General features: G+C 42.9%; 1 protein-coding gene across 6 annotated transcripts in view; it reads right to left on the bottom strand.

The window, feature by feature from the left end:
* The window catches only part of Dcp1b (decapping mRNA 1B), a 43013-nt gene extending 24048 nt beyond the window's left edge, over window positions 1-18965 (bottom strand). For 2 of the 6 annotated variants that reach the window (XM_036181735.1, XM_036181736.1), the window contains exons 1-4: window positions 18800-18965; window positions 14066-14106; window positions 11513-11743; window positions 10149-10276 (exon numbers count right to left, since the gene is read on the bottom strand). In XM_036181735.1, coding sequence (XP_036037628.1) covers window positions 10149-10276; window positions 11513-11743; window positions 14066-14106; window positions 18800-18949 — 550 coding nt within the window. In that variant the 5' untranslated portion in view covers window positions 18950-18965. Of the gene's footprint in view, window positions 1-10148; window positions 10277-11512; window positions 11744-14065; window positions 14107-15119; window positions 15249-18799 lie in introns of all 6 variants that reach the window. The other 4 variants (XM_036181738.1, XM_036181739.1, XM_036181737.1 and 1 more) reach the window with 3 other exon arrangements.
* Between the last annotated feature and the right edge of the window lie 1119 nt (window positions 18966-20084).

The following is a 20084-nucleotide window of genomic DNA, read 5'->3' as shown; positions in this document are numbered from 1 at the left end:
GCATATCCTTCTAACGTCGCTGAGAGCCGACTTTGCTTCAAGCATGCTTCAGTCTTAGGTATAAGTCTCAGAGCTAGGACTCTGCCATTCAGATGTAAATTTGCAGAAACGACATATTCCATTGACCTGGTGCTGGGCAGACACTAATGTACTTATTCTACGAGTGTTTATGATCGCAACAGTTCTATCCCATCATTCTGCTTGCCTGACTACTACTCCCATCGGCAACTGGGAGACACAGAACACATTTCTCTTCCTTACAGATGATCACAGGACTTGGTGCAGCAAACAATTACGATCCTCACATGCTAGTCACCTGTGATAATGTAACCTTCAGCTTACAAGTACCTAAGTTGCCTTAATTATTCCAACAACACTCTGAAATGCTATTATCATAAATGAGCATCAACAAAGGGGAGTAAATCCTGTCTCATAATTAGAGTTTGTGATGCTTAAAGCTAAACATAAAACAACATTTTTATAGGTCAAAAATTGTTCTCCTCAAAACAAAAGCCCCCAAAGCACAGACTTGCTCATATTTGAGTCAGATGATTGAAGGCAGCCCTTGATGAGGACAGGCAGTTTGCTGAAGCAGATCACTGGGAAGGAAGCTGCTAAGGTTTGGGGATGCAGCCAGCCAGGAGAGGAGGGAACCAGGGGCTCTGTACTTCAGTCATTCTGACCTTTCTCTACTGTGGACGCAGGAGATACTGAGTGTTCCCAAAGCTCTCCATGGTGAAAACAAGTCATGTTTCAGTTCTGTTCTGAGAGAAGAACTAGGGGTGGTGTATGGAACGATTCCAACACCAGCTCAGGGCCTAATTGCACTTCCTCCTGGACCCTAACATAAGATTCCTTCTGGAATCAGCTAACCTTGATTCCAGAACATGATTAGCTGAAACTCTCTTGGGATTTTTGAGCAAAAACCAGCAGTATAAAAATAGAATGCAAAATGTACACCAACACTGTGCAGCTATCCTGCCTACTCCCTGCATGTTGAGGCAGGGTGAGTGAACGAGGCTTCTCTCAGAAAGCATGGAGGGGAATGTTCTGGAATACAGTTTTTCTCTGCCAAGATTTAGGCTTTTTATCACAGCAAATTTGGCTCTCTCAAACAAAATATAAAAGACTGTACAACCACAAGCCACAAACGCAGCATATGAATGGAAACATCACCACTATGTGAATGCTTATTTCCTTGTAATGCCAAGAATCTTGCATGTGTATGGCTGAGGACAAAGCAGAGGTGACTTCGTTTAGATTTTACTCCACAGCAGCTGCATATTACCTGTAATGTAACCTTTTGCCTCACAGATTCTTCCTTACCCAAGCACGCCAATATTATTCCACTGACTGAGCGTCAAGATGTGTGTGTGTGTGTGTGTGTGTGTGTGTGTGTGTGTGTGTGCATATATAGTTTAAATTCGCAAAAGTCCCACCCATGAGTGCCCTAACATTCTACAGTGGAAGTGCACAGTCCTTGGCCTGGGTGCTCTGGGAAAGGAGTATGGCTTGTCCAGGTGCTATGGGATGCTGATGGGAACCTGTTTAAGGAGCTACGATGCGTGGAAACCAAAATTATGACAACTGGTACTCAAAGTGAAATACTGCCTTACCCGACATCTTCTGGAGCTTTCTGTAACTGCCAGAATGGCAGTTTTTTACATAAGTTGTCTCCTTTAGAGTTCAGATCCTTTCAACATAAGCAGAGTCCTGACAGAAGGAACAGTAATCCTGGATTTAAGGCTAGAGTGACAAGTTTTATCACTCAAGTTGTAGGAGGTATGCAATCCTTAATCACTTGTTACAGCGTGTCAGCTGTTTATGCAAAGGGCCATAATAAAGAAGCCAGCTTTTCACACAAACTGAGATTCACTAAGTGGGGTGTTCTAAAAAAAAAATGGCCCCCATAAGGAGTGGCACTAATGGGAGGTGTGGTCTTGTTGGAGGAAGTGTGTCACTGTGGAGGTGGGCTTTGAGGTTTCCTATGCTCAGGATACTGCCCAGTGTGTCAGTCAACTTCCCGTTGCCTGTAAGATGTAGGACTCTCAGCTACTTCTCCTGCATGCTGCCATGCTCCCTGCCATGATGATAATGGACTAAACCTCTGAACTGTAAGCTGCCACCCCAATTAAATATTTTTCTTTATAAGAGTTGCCATGGTCATAGTGTCTCTTCATGGTAATAGAAACCCTAAATAAGACACCTAGCATATAATAAGTTTTGACTTTCAGGGACCTTCTTCCTCTCTGATCAAGAAGCACACTAGAGTCCTTAAAGGTTACCAAGGGCAGCAATCATACCTACCACATACAAGAAGAGCCTCAATTTGTATAGATGCCTGTTTGGAGTGAATTTGAAAAGTCAAGGTCTTTGTCTCCTGCTCTGTATTATTTGTGGCTTAGATGAGTTTCCCATGAGGATCTTACATTACTTACTGGGCAGGTCCAGAAGAGAAAAGCATGCTATTGTTATTCTTGCAAATATCAAGTTTCTGTCTAAAAAGAATGTCAAGGACATTTAGCTATCTGATTACTTTAAAGATGTGTGTTGCCCTTCGATGGTTTGAGGAGCTCAATTGCATTCCTAGAATTTAAGTCTATAAAATGATGTGCATAGAAATTCTGAGGAGGAAGTCCAACTCCTGCTACATGGAAGGCAATAAAAAACATACCTGAAGAGGGGAGGGAGGAAGGTGAGAGGGAGGGAGGGAAGGAGGGAGGGAGGGAGGAAAGTAAAGAAGAATCATCAGGTTCTATGGCCCCAACAGGATTAGAAATTACTACTTGAGAGGGCTGGAGAGATGGCTCAGTGGCTAAGAGCACTTATTGCACTTACAGAGGACCCAGGTTCATTTCCCAACACCAGCATGGTGGCTCACAACCATCTGTAACAATAGTTTCAGAGGATCCAAAGCCCTCTTCTGACCTCTATACATACCAGGCTTGCACGTGGTGCACAGACACACATGCAGGCAAGATATTCATACACATTAAAATAAATAAATCTAAAAATTAAAAATGTACTACTCAAGAATATCAATACACCAGTGGATATCCTACAATGGAAAACATAAGCTCAGTTGTCTATGGGCAGATAATAAGGCTTTCCCTTGCTCTGCAGTGCATTTCCATAGACTTTGCTTTTACCCTGTCAGCTGCTTTTATACCAACAGTCTGAGTGATTCTACGGTTAGAGGTATCATATCTCAGGGCATTAGAACCTGCTGAGCTGGAAGACTTTTATTCCTCTAAATATCTTGAAATCTAGGAGGCTTAAGAAGGCTAAATCCCATCTGAGGGGTAGAGTAAGGTGGATCTCTGTAAGTCTCAGGCCAGCGAAGCCTACATAGCAGGTTCCAGGACAGCCAGGGAAAACCCTGTCAAAAAACAAAAAACAAAACCAAAAAACAAAGCAAAAGCCCAAATCCATGAGGGGATCACACAGTTCAGCAGCCTTGGTCACTGCTTTGTCTCAGTCTCAGAGGCAGGGCTGTCGCACTGACCGTGAGGGAAGAGGGAAATTTCTGAATGCTGCACAATCCTGTGGCTATTCTAAGTCAATCACTCTAAGCAGAATTTCTTCAAAGCTTTGTTTTAAGCACACTGATGATTAGAGTTTGAGACAAAATCATTAGACATCACCCCCCCCCCCCCACACACACACACACCAACCAATTCTGGAATTGGTACAAACAATCTGGGAATTCCTTCTAGTCTACTGTGCATGTCTATTCCTTATCCTGATCCATTTATTTTCTAGGCCCATGTGGAATCACAGAACACAATTAAAATATAAGATACAGTCTCTGTCCACAAAGGACCTGAAACTTACTACTCATGCCTAAGTAGTAACTTATTGATTTATGGGAGTATAATGGCAGAGCAAAGGTTTTTCAGAACACATTCTAAGTATAGTGAGCAATGCTCCTTCCAAATTACCCCCAGCCTTTGTCAGTTTGGCTTTCATACAGCTGTTATTTATTTTTATATATACAGGTACAATTTAGCTGAAGCTCTGGAAAAAAATTAAATATGTTCTTTATAACAGCCATCAAGAAAATGCTTGAAATTTTATTTTAAAACTATTGACTATACTATTGTGTTGGGCAAAGAACTGTAGAAAAGATGTTAGAAAATTCCATCTCTGCTAGAAAACTGGCTATTTCAAAAGTGAATTCCGTGACAAAAACAAAGAATTACTGCAGATGCTAAGGGGAGGCATGGGTCTCACCGGCTCTCGGACTTCCTAACCCTAGCACGTGAGCATTACTAGGCGGTCAATACAAGAGACATTTAACAAGGGGCTGGGATGTGGGTAAGTGTTACGGTGCTTGTCCATCATACCCAAGGGCCTGAGGTTCAAGGGAGAGGGGAAGAAGAGGGGGGAGAAGTGGAGGGAGGGGAGAGAGGGGGAAAGGCAGAAGGGATCAGAGGGGAGAAAAGGGAGGGGAGATTTTTCAGAGCATAGATCTTTTTTTTTTTTTACATTTCTGAATCAATGCTGGACTCATGCTGGTAGTGTGGCTGTATGCTCCTTATGGGAAATACTTGAGACCAGAGTGTTTCAGATTTCAGTTTTATTTTTTTCATGTTAGAATATTTGCTAACTTCACCTGCTACTCATCTCCAATCTGAAAACCCAAAATCTACACTTGATCTTAGCCCAGCTGAGAAGAACTGAAAAGCTCAAATCTAAACCTTTAGACTGTCATTTCAACATTCAAAATATTTTGGAATTTTTATTATATTTTAAAATGTATGTGTATGGCTGGTTTGCCTCCATGTGGATTTGTGCACCACTTGTATGCCTGGTGCCCACAGATGCCAGAAGAGAGAGCTGGAGCCCCTTGAAGTTACAGACTACTGTGAGCTGCCATGTGGGTACTGGGAATTAACTGGGTCCTCTAGAAGAGCAGCTAGTGCTCTTAACTGCTGAGCTATCTCTCCATACCCATTGTCCTCACTGATAAAACATAAAACAGAGAATTTCCAAGAAAAAAATTACAAGAATTTAATAGGATAACCCATATAAAATCCAACACAGTGCCTGGCAGTCAGTAAATGTTTGTTGAATGAATGAATGCATGCAATTTTACTTCTGATTTAATAACTATCTTATTTGCTTTTTACATCTTATTTTAAAAAGCTGTGCATGGCTGTGCATGAATATAACCCAAGGAGGGAGGAGAGGAGGTATTAAAGACAGGCACATTCCAGGAACTGGTGGGCCAGCTATCCTAGAGAAAACAGCAAACTTCCAGTACAGTGAGAAATCCTGTCTCAAAGGAAGAGGGCAGGAAAAAATAGAGGAAGATTTCTGACATCTTCCTCGGGTCTCTGCATGCACTCACAGGGGCACCCCCTGCACATCTACATCTCTCTCTCTCTCTCTCTCTCTCTCTCTCTCTCTCTCTCTCTCTCTCACTCTCACACACACACACACACACACACACACACACACACACACACACACTATGGTGGTTTGAAAGAAAATGGCCCCTAAACGGAGTGGCACTATTAGGAGGTGTGGCTTTGTTGGTACAGTATATTTGTAGGTATGGCCTTTTTAGAGGGAGTGTGTCACCGTGGAGGTGGACTTTGAGGCTTCCTATGCTCAGGATAATACCCAGTGTTCCAGTAAACTTCTGTTGATGTAGGACTCTCAGCTACTTCTCTAGCACCATGTCTGCCTGCCTGCCTCCATGCTCCCTGCCATGATGATAATGGACTGAACCTCTGAAATGCAAGTGGCCACTTCAATGAAATGTTCTTCTTTGTAAGAGCTGCTGTGGTCATGGTGTTTCTTCATGGCAATAGAAACCTTAACTCACACACACACATACACACACACACACACACACACACACACACACACACACACACACACGAAAACTCACTTAGGTCAAATATCATTCAATAAACTCCAATAAAGCTCAGATCATAAACCTTTTTCTAGAATAAAGTAATTTATTTTCTGTTTGATTAAAATTCAAAATTACTTATCAAATAAATGTTTTTTTCTTTACTAATTAAATGAAGAGGGTTAAGAATTTTTTTTCTATTTTCTTATTTTGCTCTTCTAGATTCAGTGAACTGACTTTTTTCTTCCTCTGATGAGTCTAAAAAAATTATCTGAGAAAACTCGCCATGAAGTAGTCCAGCTCTACTCCACTGCAATGGCAGATATTACTCATGAGCTGTGTGGCCAAGGGCCTCTGGAGGTCTATATGGACCCCAAGGAGATAGTCACCATGAAAACAACCTTGCATGTAGCGAGGCTGCCTGGCCAAAGGGGCATTATCAGAGGGTTAGAAAGCCATATGCAACTGCACATAATCATCTGAGCTGTAACAAACATTTGAGAGGTACCCAGACCCTGATGGCTGGCATGATAAACCTTCTGTGGACCTTGAATGTCAGAGACTGAGAAGCTCTGATAAATAAACCAAGACCAAACAACTGGACTCAAAGGCAATCAGCATCCAATGTCAAGGAGAACAAAATGGAGCAAAATGAACGCAGAAGAGGGCAAAGACACTGCCTTCAAATCTCTGCTCAACTGATTTCATTTTTCTATACAGGGGCTCATTCACAGTCATGCTTAACTGCAGGGGAGGCAGAGCAAGGGTGTGGAACAGTAGCCAGGGTCAGGGCTGTATACTCATGCTGGGCTCTCACTTCCCAAGCCTTGCTTTTCTCATCTGTAAAATGGCAGTGAGAACAGAGCCGGCTCATCAATAGAAGACCCACAGTACGAACCATGCCTGATATTTTACATTAGAAATGACAAAAAAAGCAGGTAAAGGTAAATTTAATAACACACTTTATTTAGCCCTATTATCCAAAATAGTATCATTTTAAAATGCTAACCAATATAAAATTATAAGATTTCTAAAAATTCTTTCTTTCTTCCCTTTTGTGCTAAGAATCTGAAAATGTGTGCTTTCAACCCACAATCCTGTTCCTTCAGACAAGCTACACTTCAAGGTCAACAGTCCCAGGTGGCTGTTCATCACTATCCTGGACATACCTAGCTTCCTGTGTGCTCACTAACTCCACAAAGCATTTTCTGTCACACAGGCCCTGGGAGACATAGGAAAGGTATTTTTTAAAATCAATGCATTAAAGAAATTTTTTATTTTTGGTATTGTCTATGACATAATGCAATATATAAGAACTCAAAATATCTATAGTGACTAAATCAATTATTTGTCCAAAGTAAGAGTGACCAGGAATGATTAAGATAGGTCACGAGTACTCATTTATTCTATATTCACTTTTAAAGATTTTACACACACACACACACACACACACACACACACACACACACACACACACCACTTCATGTCTGGTCCATATGGAGGCTAGAAGAGGGTGTCAGATCCCCTGAAACTGTAGTTATAGACAGTTGTGAGCTGCCATGTGGGTGCTGGGAATTGAACCTGGGACTTGTGGAGAAACAGCCAATGCTCTTAAACTGCAGAGCCATCTACCCTACATTCATTTTTGTGGCTTCTTTGTTAGCATTTGAATATGTTAATTGGACCCAGGACATAGTGTTTTGGTGTGTCTGAGCCAGACATCTACTGCTAGTGTCTTCAGGGTTTCTCTGTGTACCCCTGGGTGTCCTGGAACTAGTGTCATTTTTTTTCTAAGGAGCTGGCCACCTTGTTTTTGAGACCAGCTCTCTGGCTTGGAGCTCACCACCTTATAAGCTAGGCTGACTGGCCAGGGAGCCCCAGGGAGCCTCCTGTCCCTGCTTCCTAGGAACACACACACACACACACACACACACACACACACACACACACACACTACACCCAGCTTTTTCAGTGGGTTCTGGGGAATCACTCAGGTGATAATGTTCGCACAACACTCACTTTACTAACTGAGCTAGCTCCTTAGCCAAATATGATATACTTCAAAGAAAGAATATAAATTTTGACATAATTATAAGCACACAGTGAAGAAACAGCAACAAACCATTTTTTTAAAATATTGCAAAAACCTTTCTTTTCATTGGGCATACTACTGGTAAGTCATGCTGCAGGGTTTTTTTTTCATGTTGCAGTTTTAATAGCTCTTTTTTTTTTCTCATAAATATTTAAGGATTAGACATTTATCATGACAACATAATTATGTACAATTAAATATAGCATCATATTTAATGTATTGTTACATTTAGTTTTGTTTGTTTGTTTTGGTTTGGTTTGGTTTTCGAGGCAAGGTTTCTCTGTATAGTTTTGGTGACTATCCTGGATCTCGTTCTGTACATCAGGCTGACATTGAACTCAGAGCTCCACCTGGCTCTGCCTTCCAAGTGCTGGGATTAAAGGCGTGTGCTACCACCGCCCAGCTCGTTACATTTAGTTTTAAACTATTCATTGGTATTATCATTGAGTATTACTTGAATCATATTATTAAAAATTTGAGTAGTATACAGTAGGCAAGTTCTGTGTGTGTAAGGAGGTATGTAGTGTATATGTGTGCACATGTGTTCAAGTGTGCTCACCAATGCAGGAGTGTATAGAGGCTAGAGGCTGATGTCAGGATGCCTTCCTCTACGTTTTCACTTTTTTTTTTTTAAAGACAGGGTCTCTCACTGAACCTGCAGCTAATCGTTTAGGCTAGACTGAATGGGCACAAGACCCAGGACCTGCCTGTCTCTGCCCCCCCAGCACTGGGGCTACAGACACATATCACCACACTGGACTAGTATTTGGGTGCTAGGGATCCAGACTCAGGTCCCATGTGGGTAGAGTAAACATTTTAAATACCAAGTCATCTATCTCCTCAGCCTCTTTTGTGTTTGTGTGTTGTATGCAAGTGTGTATGTGCATGAGCATACACATGCACCTGCACATGCGTATTTATTTGTGTGAGGGTCAGAGGTTGACAACAGATGTCTTTCTGTCATTCTCCATTTTTTTTCACATTTATTTATCTGCTGGAGAGTGGGCAGCATGTGTCACTGTGGGGTTTGTGTGTGTGTGTGTGTGTGTGTGTGTGTGTGTGTGTGTGTGTGTGTGTAGGTCAGAGGACAACTTGTAGGAGTTGGTGCACTCCTTCCACCTTTATGTGGATTCCAGGGATCAAACTTACGCTATCAGGCTTGGCAGCGAAGGTCTTTACCTACTGAATTATTTTGTCGGCTGCCTTAGTTTTTGAGGCAGGGTCTCTCACTGAACCTAAAGCTCCCAGTCTCAGGTAGCCTGACAGGACAGCAAGCTCTGGAGACCCACCTGACTATGCCTACCAGCATTGGAATTACAAATATACACAGCTACTCCTGGCTTTACGTGTGTGTGTGTGTGTGTGTGTGTGTGTGTGTGTGTGTGTGTATGCACGCATGCGCACGCGCATGTGCCCGCGTGCACTAGTGTCTAACTCAGGTCTTCATGTTTCAAGCTCTTTACCAATTGAGCCATCTCCCTAGTATCAACTTCCTGTATCTTAAAGAGTTGAAACCATTACTAGATTGCAAAGTCTCTTTGAAAGTTATCCACAAAGCTGAAGAGCAGGCGCATACTTACCTTTCAAGCAGTATGGTCCTATGGTGAGGACGCCCCGAAGCTGGTCTCTCTCTAGTCTGACATGGGTGTCAGATAAGACCCAAGGTTGAGATGAGGACAGAATTCTATACAAGCAACTGCTACTTCATCTCAAATCCATCAAGGACCATTCAGTTACCTACCACAATCTCACCATTACAAATAACTAAGAGACTCAAAAGAACAAAATTCTTGGACTTTGACTGTTTAAAGATTACATATTCAAAAATACAGACCCTCTTCCTCAATCACTTTTCACTGTGCTTGATCAGGGGTGACACATGAGGGAAAACGGCCACCTACCAAATTATTAATTCTGTGTACAGTGATGCCACCCACGTGTCCCTCTCCTGACTCCTGACCAAGTACTCACCTCCCCCATTCCTGCTCAGGATTGAAGTCAATGACTGGTTCATTCTGCAGGCAGAAGAGTTGCTCAAGACAGGGCTTAAGGGAACTCTCACTTGAACTTGTCTAAGAAAAGAGTCACTTCCAAGCTAATACATGCTAACCCCCTAGCTGTTGATACTAAACGCAGCTTTCAACATTTGGCTGGACTTCAGAAACATGACTACCACTGTATTGAGAGACTCACATGTGGCATTTCTGTAGAGAAGGAAAGGGTCCTGGAGCTGGAAGTCCAGGTCTTTAGTAATGGGTTCTGTTCTGTTTTCCATGCTGAGCCTATTCATAATGGTGAATCCGTGCTTTGGAGAGGCAGACCTGGAAATCACGGAGCAGGGGAAAGACATTGCTAAGCATAGGATACCTGCAGTATAGCCACATTCTGACGTGTCTGTTAACTTTGCTGTGTACACTGTTTCACTGTTTCTCATAAGCAGTCTGCACATACAGAAAGCACCACTGCTTTACTCCTGGGATCTCACACCAACATCTATGCACCACAGACTGTCCTTAAGGTCACTGTTTTTAACTGTACATGAGGCTGTGCATATTTCGTGTGTATATCTTATCTCCCTGCCTATGCTGTACATTCCTTTAAGACAAAGACGGTAATTACTTTAAAAAATCTCACTGGCAGGGGCTAGAGGGTTGGCTTGGTGGTTAAGAGCACTTGACTGTTCTTCTAGAGGTTCTGAGTTCAATTCTCTGAAACCATGTGGTGGCTCACAACATCTGTAATGGGATCTGATTCTCTCTTCTGGTGTGCATGAAGACAGAGTACTCAAATACATAAAATACACAAAAATAAGTCTTTAACAAACCTAAGATACTTTCAAAGGGTTTCAGAATTAAAAGCATATACATCATTACAAAAAGATAATTTTCACTGAAAGTGTAAATGCTAGTTTGGAACTGAGAACTCCAGGAAAATGACGCAACTCTGTCAACGAACCTATGAGATGAGGTACAAACTAAGGTCATGTAACAGCCTGCAGGGCAGATGCTTGGTTCTCTTCAATACAAAGCAAACTGCTTCCTGGACAAGCTGCTATAAAACTTCTCTCAGTGAAAAGTGACCTTTAGTGAGTTTCATTTTTCATTCATTCAATAAATCTTGAATGCCCCGTCTGTCATGCACAGGGACCCATGTTATACACAGTGTAAACTAACAATCATGTGTCCATTTGTCTGTGCTGAGGTGACAGCCACATCATAATTCAACCAAGAAAGTTCTGGTGACACCTAAGTACAACATCCCCATTTAATAAAAGCAAGCAGCACTCATTCATTCAAGTTAAGCTAGGCTGCTGGGGTTAGCAGTCACAAACAGGAAGAAAATCAGTTTGATTTCACTTTTAGCTCCTTTATACTGATAAAGTACAACATTGCTACTTTACCACTTACAGGATTTTATTTTTAAACCCCCAACCTTTGAATTGATGGGAGGCAATCTTTGATGAGCTTATTCTACAAAGAGGTGAAGCACTGACAAGCACAGCCTCGATTCCCCAAACAGTCATTTCTATTTAGACTTAAGAGGAGAGGAAAGCTCACTTGGAAGACTGGCAGGACTCGGGACATGAATTCAGCAATTCTAGTGACTGTGTCCATGAACTGTCACAAAGAGGAGACATGGGGAGGCAGGAGAAACACTTCTGGATGCAGGATGAAATATCTTCATGTATTTCAATAGCATAACATCTTACAGCATAAGCGGTATAGGACCATACCACAGTGTATTCAACAGGCCCAGAAACAAAGATGTCAGGTGCACTAAAAACACTTCTGAAAAAGAAGTAAAGGTGTACCATAGACAGCTTTGTTAACTTAGCCCAAACCGCTGTCATTCCACGCTGAGACAAAGACCTCTCCAGACCAGGCACCCGAGCCTGTGTGGGAAGGAGAGGAAGCAGCAGAGGTTATCTCAATGAGATAGTCTGGGGAACCGGATTAAGAAACAGGGAAGGATCATTTCTCTCAGTTCAATGGTGTAACTTATCATGCTGTTAGCAATGTGGAGTACACTAAGAAGTACTTAAGTGCTGGGCTGTAGTTCAGTTGGTATAGCAGCTGCCTAGCATGCTCAAAGCCCTGGGTCCCATCTCCGGTATTACATAAAACTGACACGTGGCTGTAATCCAGAAGTTCAAAGCTTTCTCTTGCTACATATTAGTTTGAGGCCAACCTGGTCTATATGAGACACCATCTCAAAAATAAAGTACCCGAAAATACAAAGCTATATTTGGTTTGGGTACAAAAGAGAAAATAATTGTATAATTCAGCAGAAAAGTCCTTAAAACCATCACTAATATATATTATCTATCTCTCTCCTCAAAATAATCCTTCTCAGAAATGAGAAAGAATACACATTGTGCTTTCGTTTTTCTCTTTACATTTTACATTCTGGAGTATTCATGCTGAACAAATCCACTGGGTGCTTCTGGAATGTTCTGGAATGTAACATGGACTAACATGCTGATACTCTTGGAGATTCAGACCCCCACATCTGACTGACTTGTTGCCTGTAGCCTGGCTAGCCATTCCTTTGCACTCCCTCCCCCCACTGTTCCTGTGCTACACCCCCACTGGCCTCTTAAGGGTATTCTAGTTCTGCTGTCCATGTCCCTAAGGGCCTTAAATTCAACATCGATTGCATATCTACTTCCCTTTGACACTACTCTTAGACAATGCCAAACTCTCCAAAGATGACCAAATGCTAAGATTCCTTAATCTGAACTCACCGAGACCATTGCAAAAGTATTACTTCAAAGGCCTGGGTGTCGGGGGGGGGGGTGGGGGGATGAACTTCACAAAGAGATCAAGTTGAAAGGCCCCAGACCCTTGACTACCCCCACCACCCGGGCTGCTTGAGTTCTACTAAAGATTTTGTCATTCAGTTCAATCACCGCCATTTACCTCGAGGCTTCCTGTGCCAATGTCACCATGCTCCCTAGTCATTCACTTTCATTTCAGCCTCAGTTAATCTGGTCCCAACTCTTAGCTACTTCACGGCAGTCATCCTAACATCCTGCCAAGCACCTCTTCAGGATGCAACACACTGACTCTCCATGCATTTTTTCACAGCTTATTAAGCATCCTCATGTTCATAAACCTCAGTTACTCCCTATTCCTGGAAAAATAAACTTCAGAATCCTTAGTCTGCCATTCTATGCTAATGGCATCACTTATGCTAATATAAACCCGCTACACTAGAATAAATCCCTACTGTCCCTTTAAACTGGAGGCTGTGTCTCTACTTTTGCCTTTCTTTCTGTTAGGACTTCCTGTCCTGAAGCCCAACCCAAGACCTGTCATTCTACAATGCTCCCATAACCACAGCAGCCCAGTGCAGCTTTTATAGCAACCAGTTCTTGGGGTGGTACATCCTGCACTGTTTTTATTTTAAACTTGAATATGGGTAAATATGTTTGTATACTTTTTCCTTCAGTAAAATTGTTACCTCAATCAGGGTATACACTAGTTTTGTATGTATGTATGTATTCCCCCTAGGTGACAGAATTCAAGTAAAATACTTATGTGGAAATTTGCATGAATAAAATGTAGTCATTAAAACAATATATATACTGTGTGTCTGCATGCATGCATGATGCTAATGGTATTGATAAAAAAGAAATTATTAAAAGCATGAGCTTATTAATTAAATTAATTCTGAAACATTATTAACTAGACAATGGAAGACTGAGAGACAGATTCAACCCTGGGGCATGCTTTTTTAAGCAGTTAAGGGTGAGGGAAGGTGAGCCACAAAGCCCTTTCCAACCACTGCCTAATTTAGCTAACAGTGGACCTCTAATCTCTTGGCAGTGCATAGTGTTCACAAACTGTGTGCAATTCACTGGAATCAGACGATGAATATGTACTGCTAAACCAAATATTAAGATTTAAGTAGGAATTATGTCCTGAAATTAGTACCATCAGAATGTACCAGGTCACATTATGTGTTATTTTATTCCTCTTGCCAACTAGTAATTTCAGATAGATTTGGTTGTTGTACTTCTTTGAAATAAAACTGCCCTTCAATACATGACAAAACTAAGCTAAAACATTATTTCAAAAATTGTTTTTCTAAAAATAAGATATTCTTACCTTGTATAAACAAATAAGGTTCCTTCCACGTCAGTCTTCTCCTAAAAATAAAGCAAACACATACCATATGTGTGTTCTCTTCATTCTATGGCAGAAAACATGAACTTCTTACAGCATACCAGGAAACCACACTCAATTTCAAGTAGGCAAAGTACCAGGACAGAACAGAGGGGAAGGCATGGATTTGACATGACCAGGGCCTGCTGAGGTGAGCAGCACTTGGTCACTATTCTCTTTCCCCAACACACACTGAGTGGCCCACCTGTGGAGCTGAGAAAGTGTGCTCCAGACTTCATCAGAAGGAGATGGTAAGTGTGTAGCCTTCTCCTCCATCCACCTAACTGCATGCCCATAAGCTATCAAATTAACTGCTACCGGTACCTCATTACCCTTCACTTCATCTTGTGTTCATTGTCATATTGTATCACGAGGAGACCAGATGATCTGTTAATACCTGTGCTCTGACTGCTACACAGACAAGGATTGTGCTAGAGTCTTCAAGTGAACAAACACTTTCTTGGCATGAAATATGCAGAGTCACTTTGGCCAAAGACTTGAAATAACATTACACAGAAATAATACCAAGTTAGGACTCAAGAACTGCCAGAGAAATCTGAGGGAGGTAGTCAAGTTATAGGGAGAGCTTGAGTTCTTTGGCATCCCTTCCACGTCTCCAAGACAGAGGAGGGATCCTGCTTATCCACACAATACACACGCAGTTCTTCCGTTTAACTAGTAATCAGACTATTGTAACAGAATTTAATGTGTGCTTTTGGTATTTACATCACTTAATTTCAGCATTCTAGTATCCTATTTAAGGCCCCAATATTTTTATAATATTTATTACTCAAATTATTTAAAACTAAGTACTGTATAATTTGGATGCAAGATATACACTTTAAGAAAAAGATGTAAAGTAAGAATGATGTTTTTTAAAGCACAGAATTGAAAGCATGATCTTTTCAAGTAATCTACTTGAGTACAGCTGTTTTCTCAGAGACTTAGTGCAGTGGGTTTTGAAGAGTGATCTCCAGATGAGGAGCAGCGAAGTTACCTGGGAGCCCTTAGAAATGCACATTCTTAGGCCTCTGAGCAAACCCCTTCAGAGTTGGCAGCTGTTTAGGTACTCGACAACACTTTAAAAGGACGCTGGCAAAGTCAAGTTCTGGTACTGTGAGTTACACTGATGGGAACAGAAGCAGAGACAGTCAGGGACCTCCATGCACACATTGCCAGGCTCCTTGACTACAAACAGTTTCCTACTCTGTAGTATTTGACCTGGGCCTGTTCTCTTTGGAATGCAAATCAGATCTTCCATATTATCAGCACACATATGCTAACTGCTTCCAACTGACTTCTTTTTTTCTCAAAACAAAAATTTTCTTTACTTCAAATACAAAAAAATTTAATCCCTTATTTTAGTTTAGAATAATCCAAAATCAGAATTGTAACTGTAACTCACAAAAACCATTCTCAAACTTGAGTTGTGTTTGGAGTTGCTCATGGGAAGGAACTATGGCTCAGTGATTACAATATGAGCTAGGAGTGAGGTTTCTGCCAGCTCACACTGAGATAATTCACTGACTTTGCTATCTTTCCATTAAAACAAAACAAAACATTTTAAGAGCTCTCACTTGGCTAAAAGGAGCTCTGGAAAGGTATTTGCTGTTGGAGCTGTGCTGGCTCAAACTGGTTTTTTCTTTCTTTCTTTCTTTTTCTTTCTTTTTCTTTCTCTCTCTCTCTCTCTCTCTCTCTCTCTCTCTCTCTCTCTCTCTCTCTCTCTTTTTCTTTTTTTTTTTTTGTACTTTCTGTACCAAGCAGTGAATTTAGGGTATGGCAAATAGTAAACCGGGAGCTCTCCTCAATCCTCCAAGTAGAATTGTAAGTTCACAGTTCTGGAGTATTTCAGCCTAAACTCTAAAAATAAAGGTCTCACACACACACACACACACACACACACACACACACACACACACATACACAGAGTTCAGTGTTTGAAATAATGAGGAGTATAAATAATGCTGTTTCATAAATTATTAGAAGTAAATACACTGCTACATCTGGAACAATTGAAAGCAATTTCTATTTTACTGAATATTCTAAGATAATAAAAAGTGGGTCCACTTTCTCTCTCCACTGCACATATGGCAGCAAAGCCACCTCTGCAGCTTGTCTCTTTCACGCTGTCTAGGTCTTACCGCTACTGTGCTGCACAGGGACCTCAGGGCTGTTAACCAGAAACAAGGGACACCTGTGGTTCTAAGCAGTGCCTCCAGCTTCACCTTGCTCATGTTCTGGACTCGCTATACAACGCCTGCTCACTGCAGGGCACTGGGCAATGCCCTCATCACCAACACCCTCATCCTCAAAGTTTCCTGATACTGTCAAATGTCAGTGGGGTGTGTGTGTGTTGGGGGGCTGGTAATCAAATCCAGCTGAGAACAAATGGTCGGACTGCAAAGTAAGAAACAGTACCAGCAATCGTTTTTTGTCGACACAGGGTATTTCAGGGAAGAAGTCTTCCCTGGCAAAAAGGAGTAAATATCGTTCTAACATTCCTATTCTAGTCATGGCAAAACTCTTCTTAATCCTTTGTGTGAGTATGAGTGTGCCTTGGGGATTAAACCAGAGCTGTGCACATGCTAAACACATGCTAAGCACATGCTCTGCCACTGCGCTCTTGATCTTTTTCATAGGAACTCATCCTCTGCACCTGCCGTTCCTCATCTGAACACCTGCCGTTGATTTCTAATGTAACAAGGACTCCGCTGCTCATACCCAACCTTCCTTCCTGCAATGCTTTCTCTTTCTATCTTAAGACTATTCTTACACTTCTGACTAAGCTGACATTCGAAAGGCTCCTCTCCAGAGATCTGAGTGATATAGCACAGGGGGACAGCAGTGACAATTTGATTGTCCCCACTGACTGCTCTGTTTGTTGTTGAACTAGGTCTTTCTCCTTTGCCCGGCAACCACACAGCCTAGAAGATTAGTACTTTGAAAGAATGACCTTTTACTGAATGAATTATGCCCCATCTGGAGAAAACAAATCCAGGAAGCAGGAAAACAAGACTCCTGTAAATAATGCATTGTGACACCTCTGATGCCGGACCTCGCTGGGTATCTGGTATGCTTAGGTAAGGCTTTTAAAGGTCTGTCATACAGGACTGTGAAGAAGCTTTAAGAAAGGCTACCCAAGGGGAATGCTCCACTGTACATTTGAACAGCTTCTGATCTTCTGTACGGAGCCTCCTGCTGAGTCAACTTACACCATTAACTTTTATTGGGCCCTACTCCATACTACAGAATTACTTCCAAATAACATTATGCAGCTCTAGAGTAGTGGTCCTCAACCAGTGGGTCACGACCCCGACAAACCTCTAGCTCCAAAATTATTTTCATTACGATCATAACCGTAGCAAAATTAGTTATGAATTAGCAATGAAAATAATTTTATGGTTGGGGGGTCACCATAACATGAGGAACTGTATTAAAGGGGTGCGGCATTGGGAAAGTTGGGAACCACTGCTCTAGAGAGAAGTAAAGCACCTATATAAAGACCCAAATGGTAATTTCCTCTGGTGACCATGAAAGGCAGCCTTAGTTAATCAAGCAAGAACATTAGAACTCTGCACATTTCTCCTTCGGGTTTGGCTACTAGGAGAACAGACAAAAATTCTTTGCAACTATCTTAATAACTCCTGGCCTTTTTTTCAGGAGTGCTGGGCATGGAACCAGGTGCTGTCCCAAGCTTCATCTCCATTTCCTTCATCCTTTTTGTGTTCCTGGTTTCTGGGTCATTCTTATAACAGCCTACCTAAAGCTGAATTTCCTCAATAATTAAAAGTTTTCTTTGCATAAATTTTGATGTTTCTTTCAGACTTGGCAAACACAGCAGAAAAAAAAAAATCATTTGAAATCCTTGTAAGCTGTTCTTCATACCCCACCGAACCGTATTAAGACCAATGGTGAATAATATTTGGTACAAAAGTCACAAAAAAAGGGAGAAGAGCCTGGCGGTGGTGGCGCACGCCTGTAATCCCAGCACTCGGGAGGCAGAAACAGGTGGATCTCTGTGAGTTCGAGGCCAGCCTGGGCTACAGAGCTAGTCCAGGACAGGCTCCAAAGCTACAGAGAAACCCTGTCTCGGAAAAAAAAAAAAGGTGTGTGTGTGGGGGGGGGGCGCCTTTATATGCAAAGGTATGGTTTATAAATTCTATGAATGAATACCTGGGCCAGAACTAATTTGTCTCCCGTTCCAATTCCATTCTAGTTGTGAGGGAGACTAAACTTCATCCAGTTACTGTAGGCTGGGGTTCGGTCTTTGGAAATGCACTGAAATGGTGAGGCTACCATGGACTCTACATCAAGGTCCGGGGCGTCCCACGCATACCCATTTCCTCTTGATTTCCCGAAGCGTGCTCTTAGGGGGTTCCCTGCCCTACATTTCTGACTCTGGCTTCTCCACCTCGGCGAGGCTGGACTTGGCTGCGCCCATCTAAGCTTGGGACTCCGCGGTGCCCTCCACGCCCGGACCGCTTCTGTCGTCCGGCCTCGAGGCCTGGGCCGGGCTCTCAGCGGCGCCGCCCACACCTTTATCCATCTTCCCTACCTGGGCGGTGGGTCGCGCAGACCGCCCACCGCCGGGATCGGCCCCGCCCGCCCATCCACGCCCTGCATCCCCCGCCCCGGCCCCGCCCGGCCCCGCCCCGCCGTCCGCGCGTCCGCACGCACCCACTTGTTGGCCCGATGGAAGAAAGTGTACAGAGCCACCTGGCTGGCCACATCCACGATGCGACTAATGTAGGGGTCGTGGCGTCGCAGGGCCGCCAGGCTGATATCGTGCCCCTTCCCGGGCGGCCCACCAGCCGCCGCGGCCGCCATCTTCCCACCCGCCCTCTTGCCCGGCCTCCAGGAAGCCCCCTCAATCGACCGCCGAGCGAGCGACCGCAGTTGGGCGACTTTCCGGCTCTTGGGGACCCAGGCTAGGCTTCGCCAATCGACAGCCGGGCCTCCTCCCAGAGGATCGTCGCCTTGGCAACGAGAAGCCCAGGCCTGCTTTCTGAAGCCGGTGTTTTCTGCTATTTCTTCCTACAGGAGCCTTTGAGTAGTGTGCATTTCCTTCTTGGATGTGGCCCACGCCTTGGCATAGCTCGTCTTTGACCCTTCGATACCAAACCCAATCTAACATAATAACTCCAAAAAAAGAACTCTGGGGGTCCTTAAAGGGCGCACCCCAAATCCATGAGGGATTCCTTGAGGCTCTCAGAAGCCTGCAATGTTAGGACTGACCATGACGATGTCGAGACCTGTGTGATGTGTGCACACTGAGGCATACTTTTTAGAATAATGCGGAGGGGGAGGAATAGAAGTATGGGTAAAGAGAGCCGCAGGCCACATCTGCCTCTAGGAAAAATGTTGTGTGTTTGAGTTGGGCTGAATTTGTGGTTGTATTGTTGTTTTTGGTGGCTTTGGGAGGAGGCTTGTTTCTTGCGACAGAGTCTATCTATGTAGTTATGGCAGGCTTCAACCTACCCCCTCTCCTGCCTTGGATCCAGTACTAGGATTACTGGGGTGTGCACCACCCAGCCCAAGGGATTTATTTTTACTTCCACAGTACATTAGTTTAACACGAAAGAAAGATGGGCACACTGGTTATTCAGATAGATACTGGACAGGCTTCTTCTCAAAAAAAAAAAAAAATCTTATTATTTTTTCAAGACAGGGTTTCTCTGAGTAGCTCTGGCTGTCCTGGAACTTACTCTGTAGACTGGGCTGGCCTCAAATTCAGAGATCCGCCTGCTTCTGATTAACAGCGTGTGCCACCACCACCTGGCTTTGGACAGGTTTTTTCAAAACTAAGATTTTCCTGTCACTTCCAAGAAAAGAAGGGATACTTATTATTGCCCATGATAATTTCTGAGATTAATTTTAAGAAACAGGCTAGGACCTTGACAGTGTCAATACTTAAATCTTTTCTGATGAGATCAATGGTGCTATTAATGAGTGCCCTTTAAAA

This window comes from Onychomys torridus, chromosome 3, assembly GCF_903995425.1.
Source record: "Onychomys torridus chromosome 3, mOncTor1.1, whole genome shotgun sequence".
Taxonomy (NCBI): domain Eukaryota; kingdom Metazoa; phylum Chordata; class Mammalia; order Rodentia; family Cricetidae; genus Onychomys; species Onychomys torridus.
This window is presented reverse-complemented; position numbering and strand designations above follow the sequence as displayed.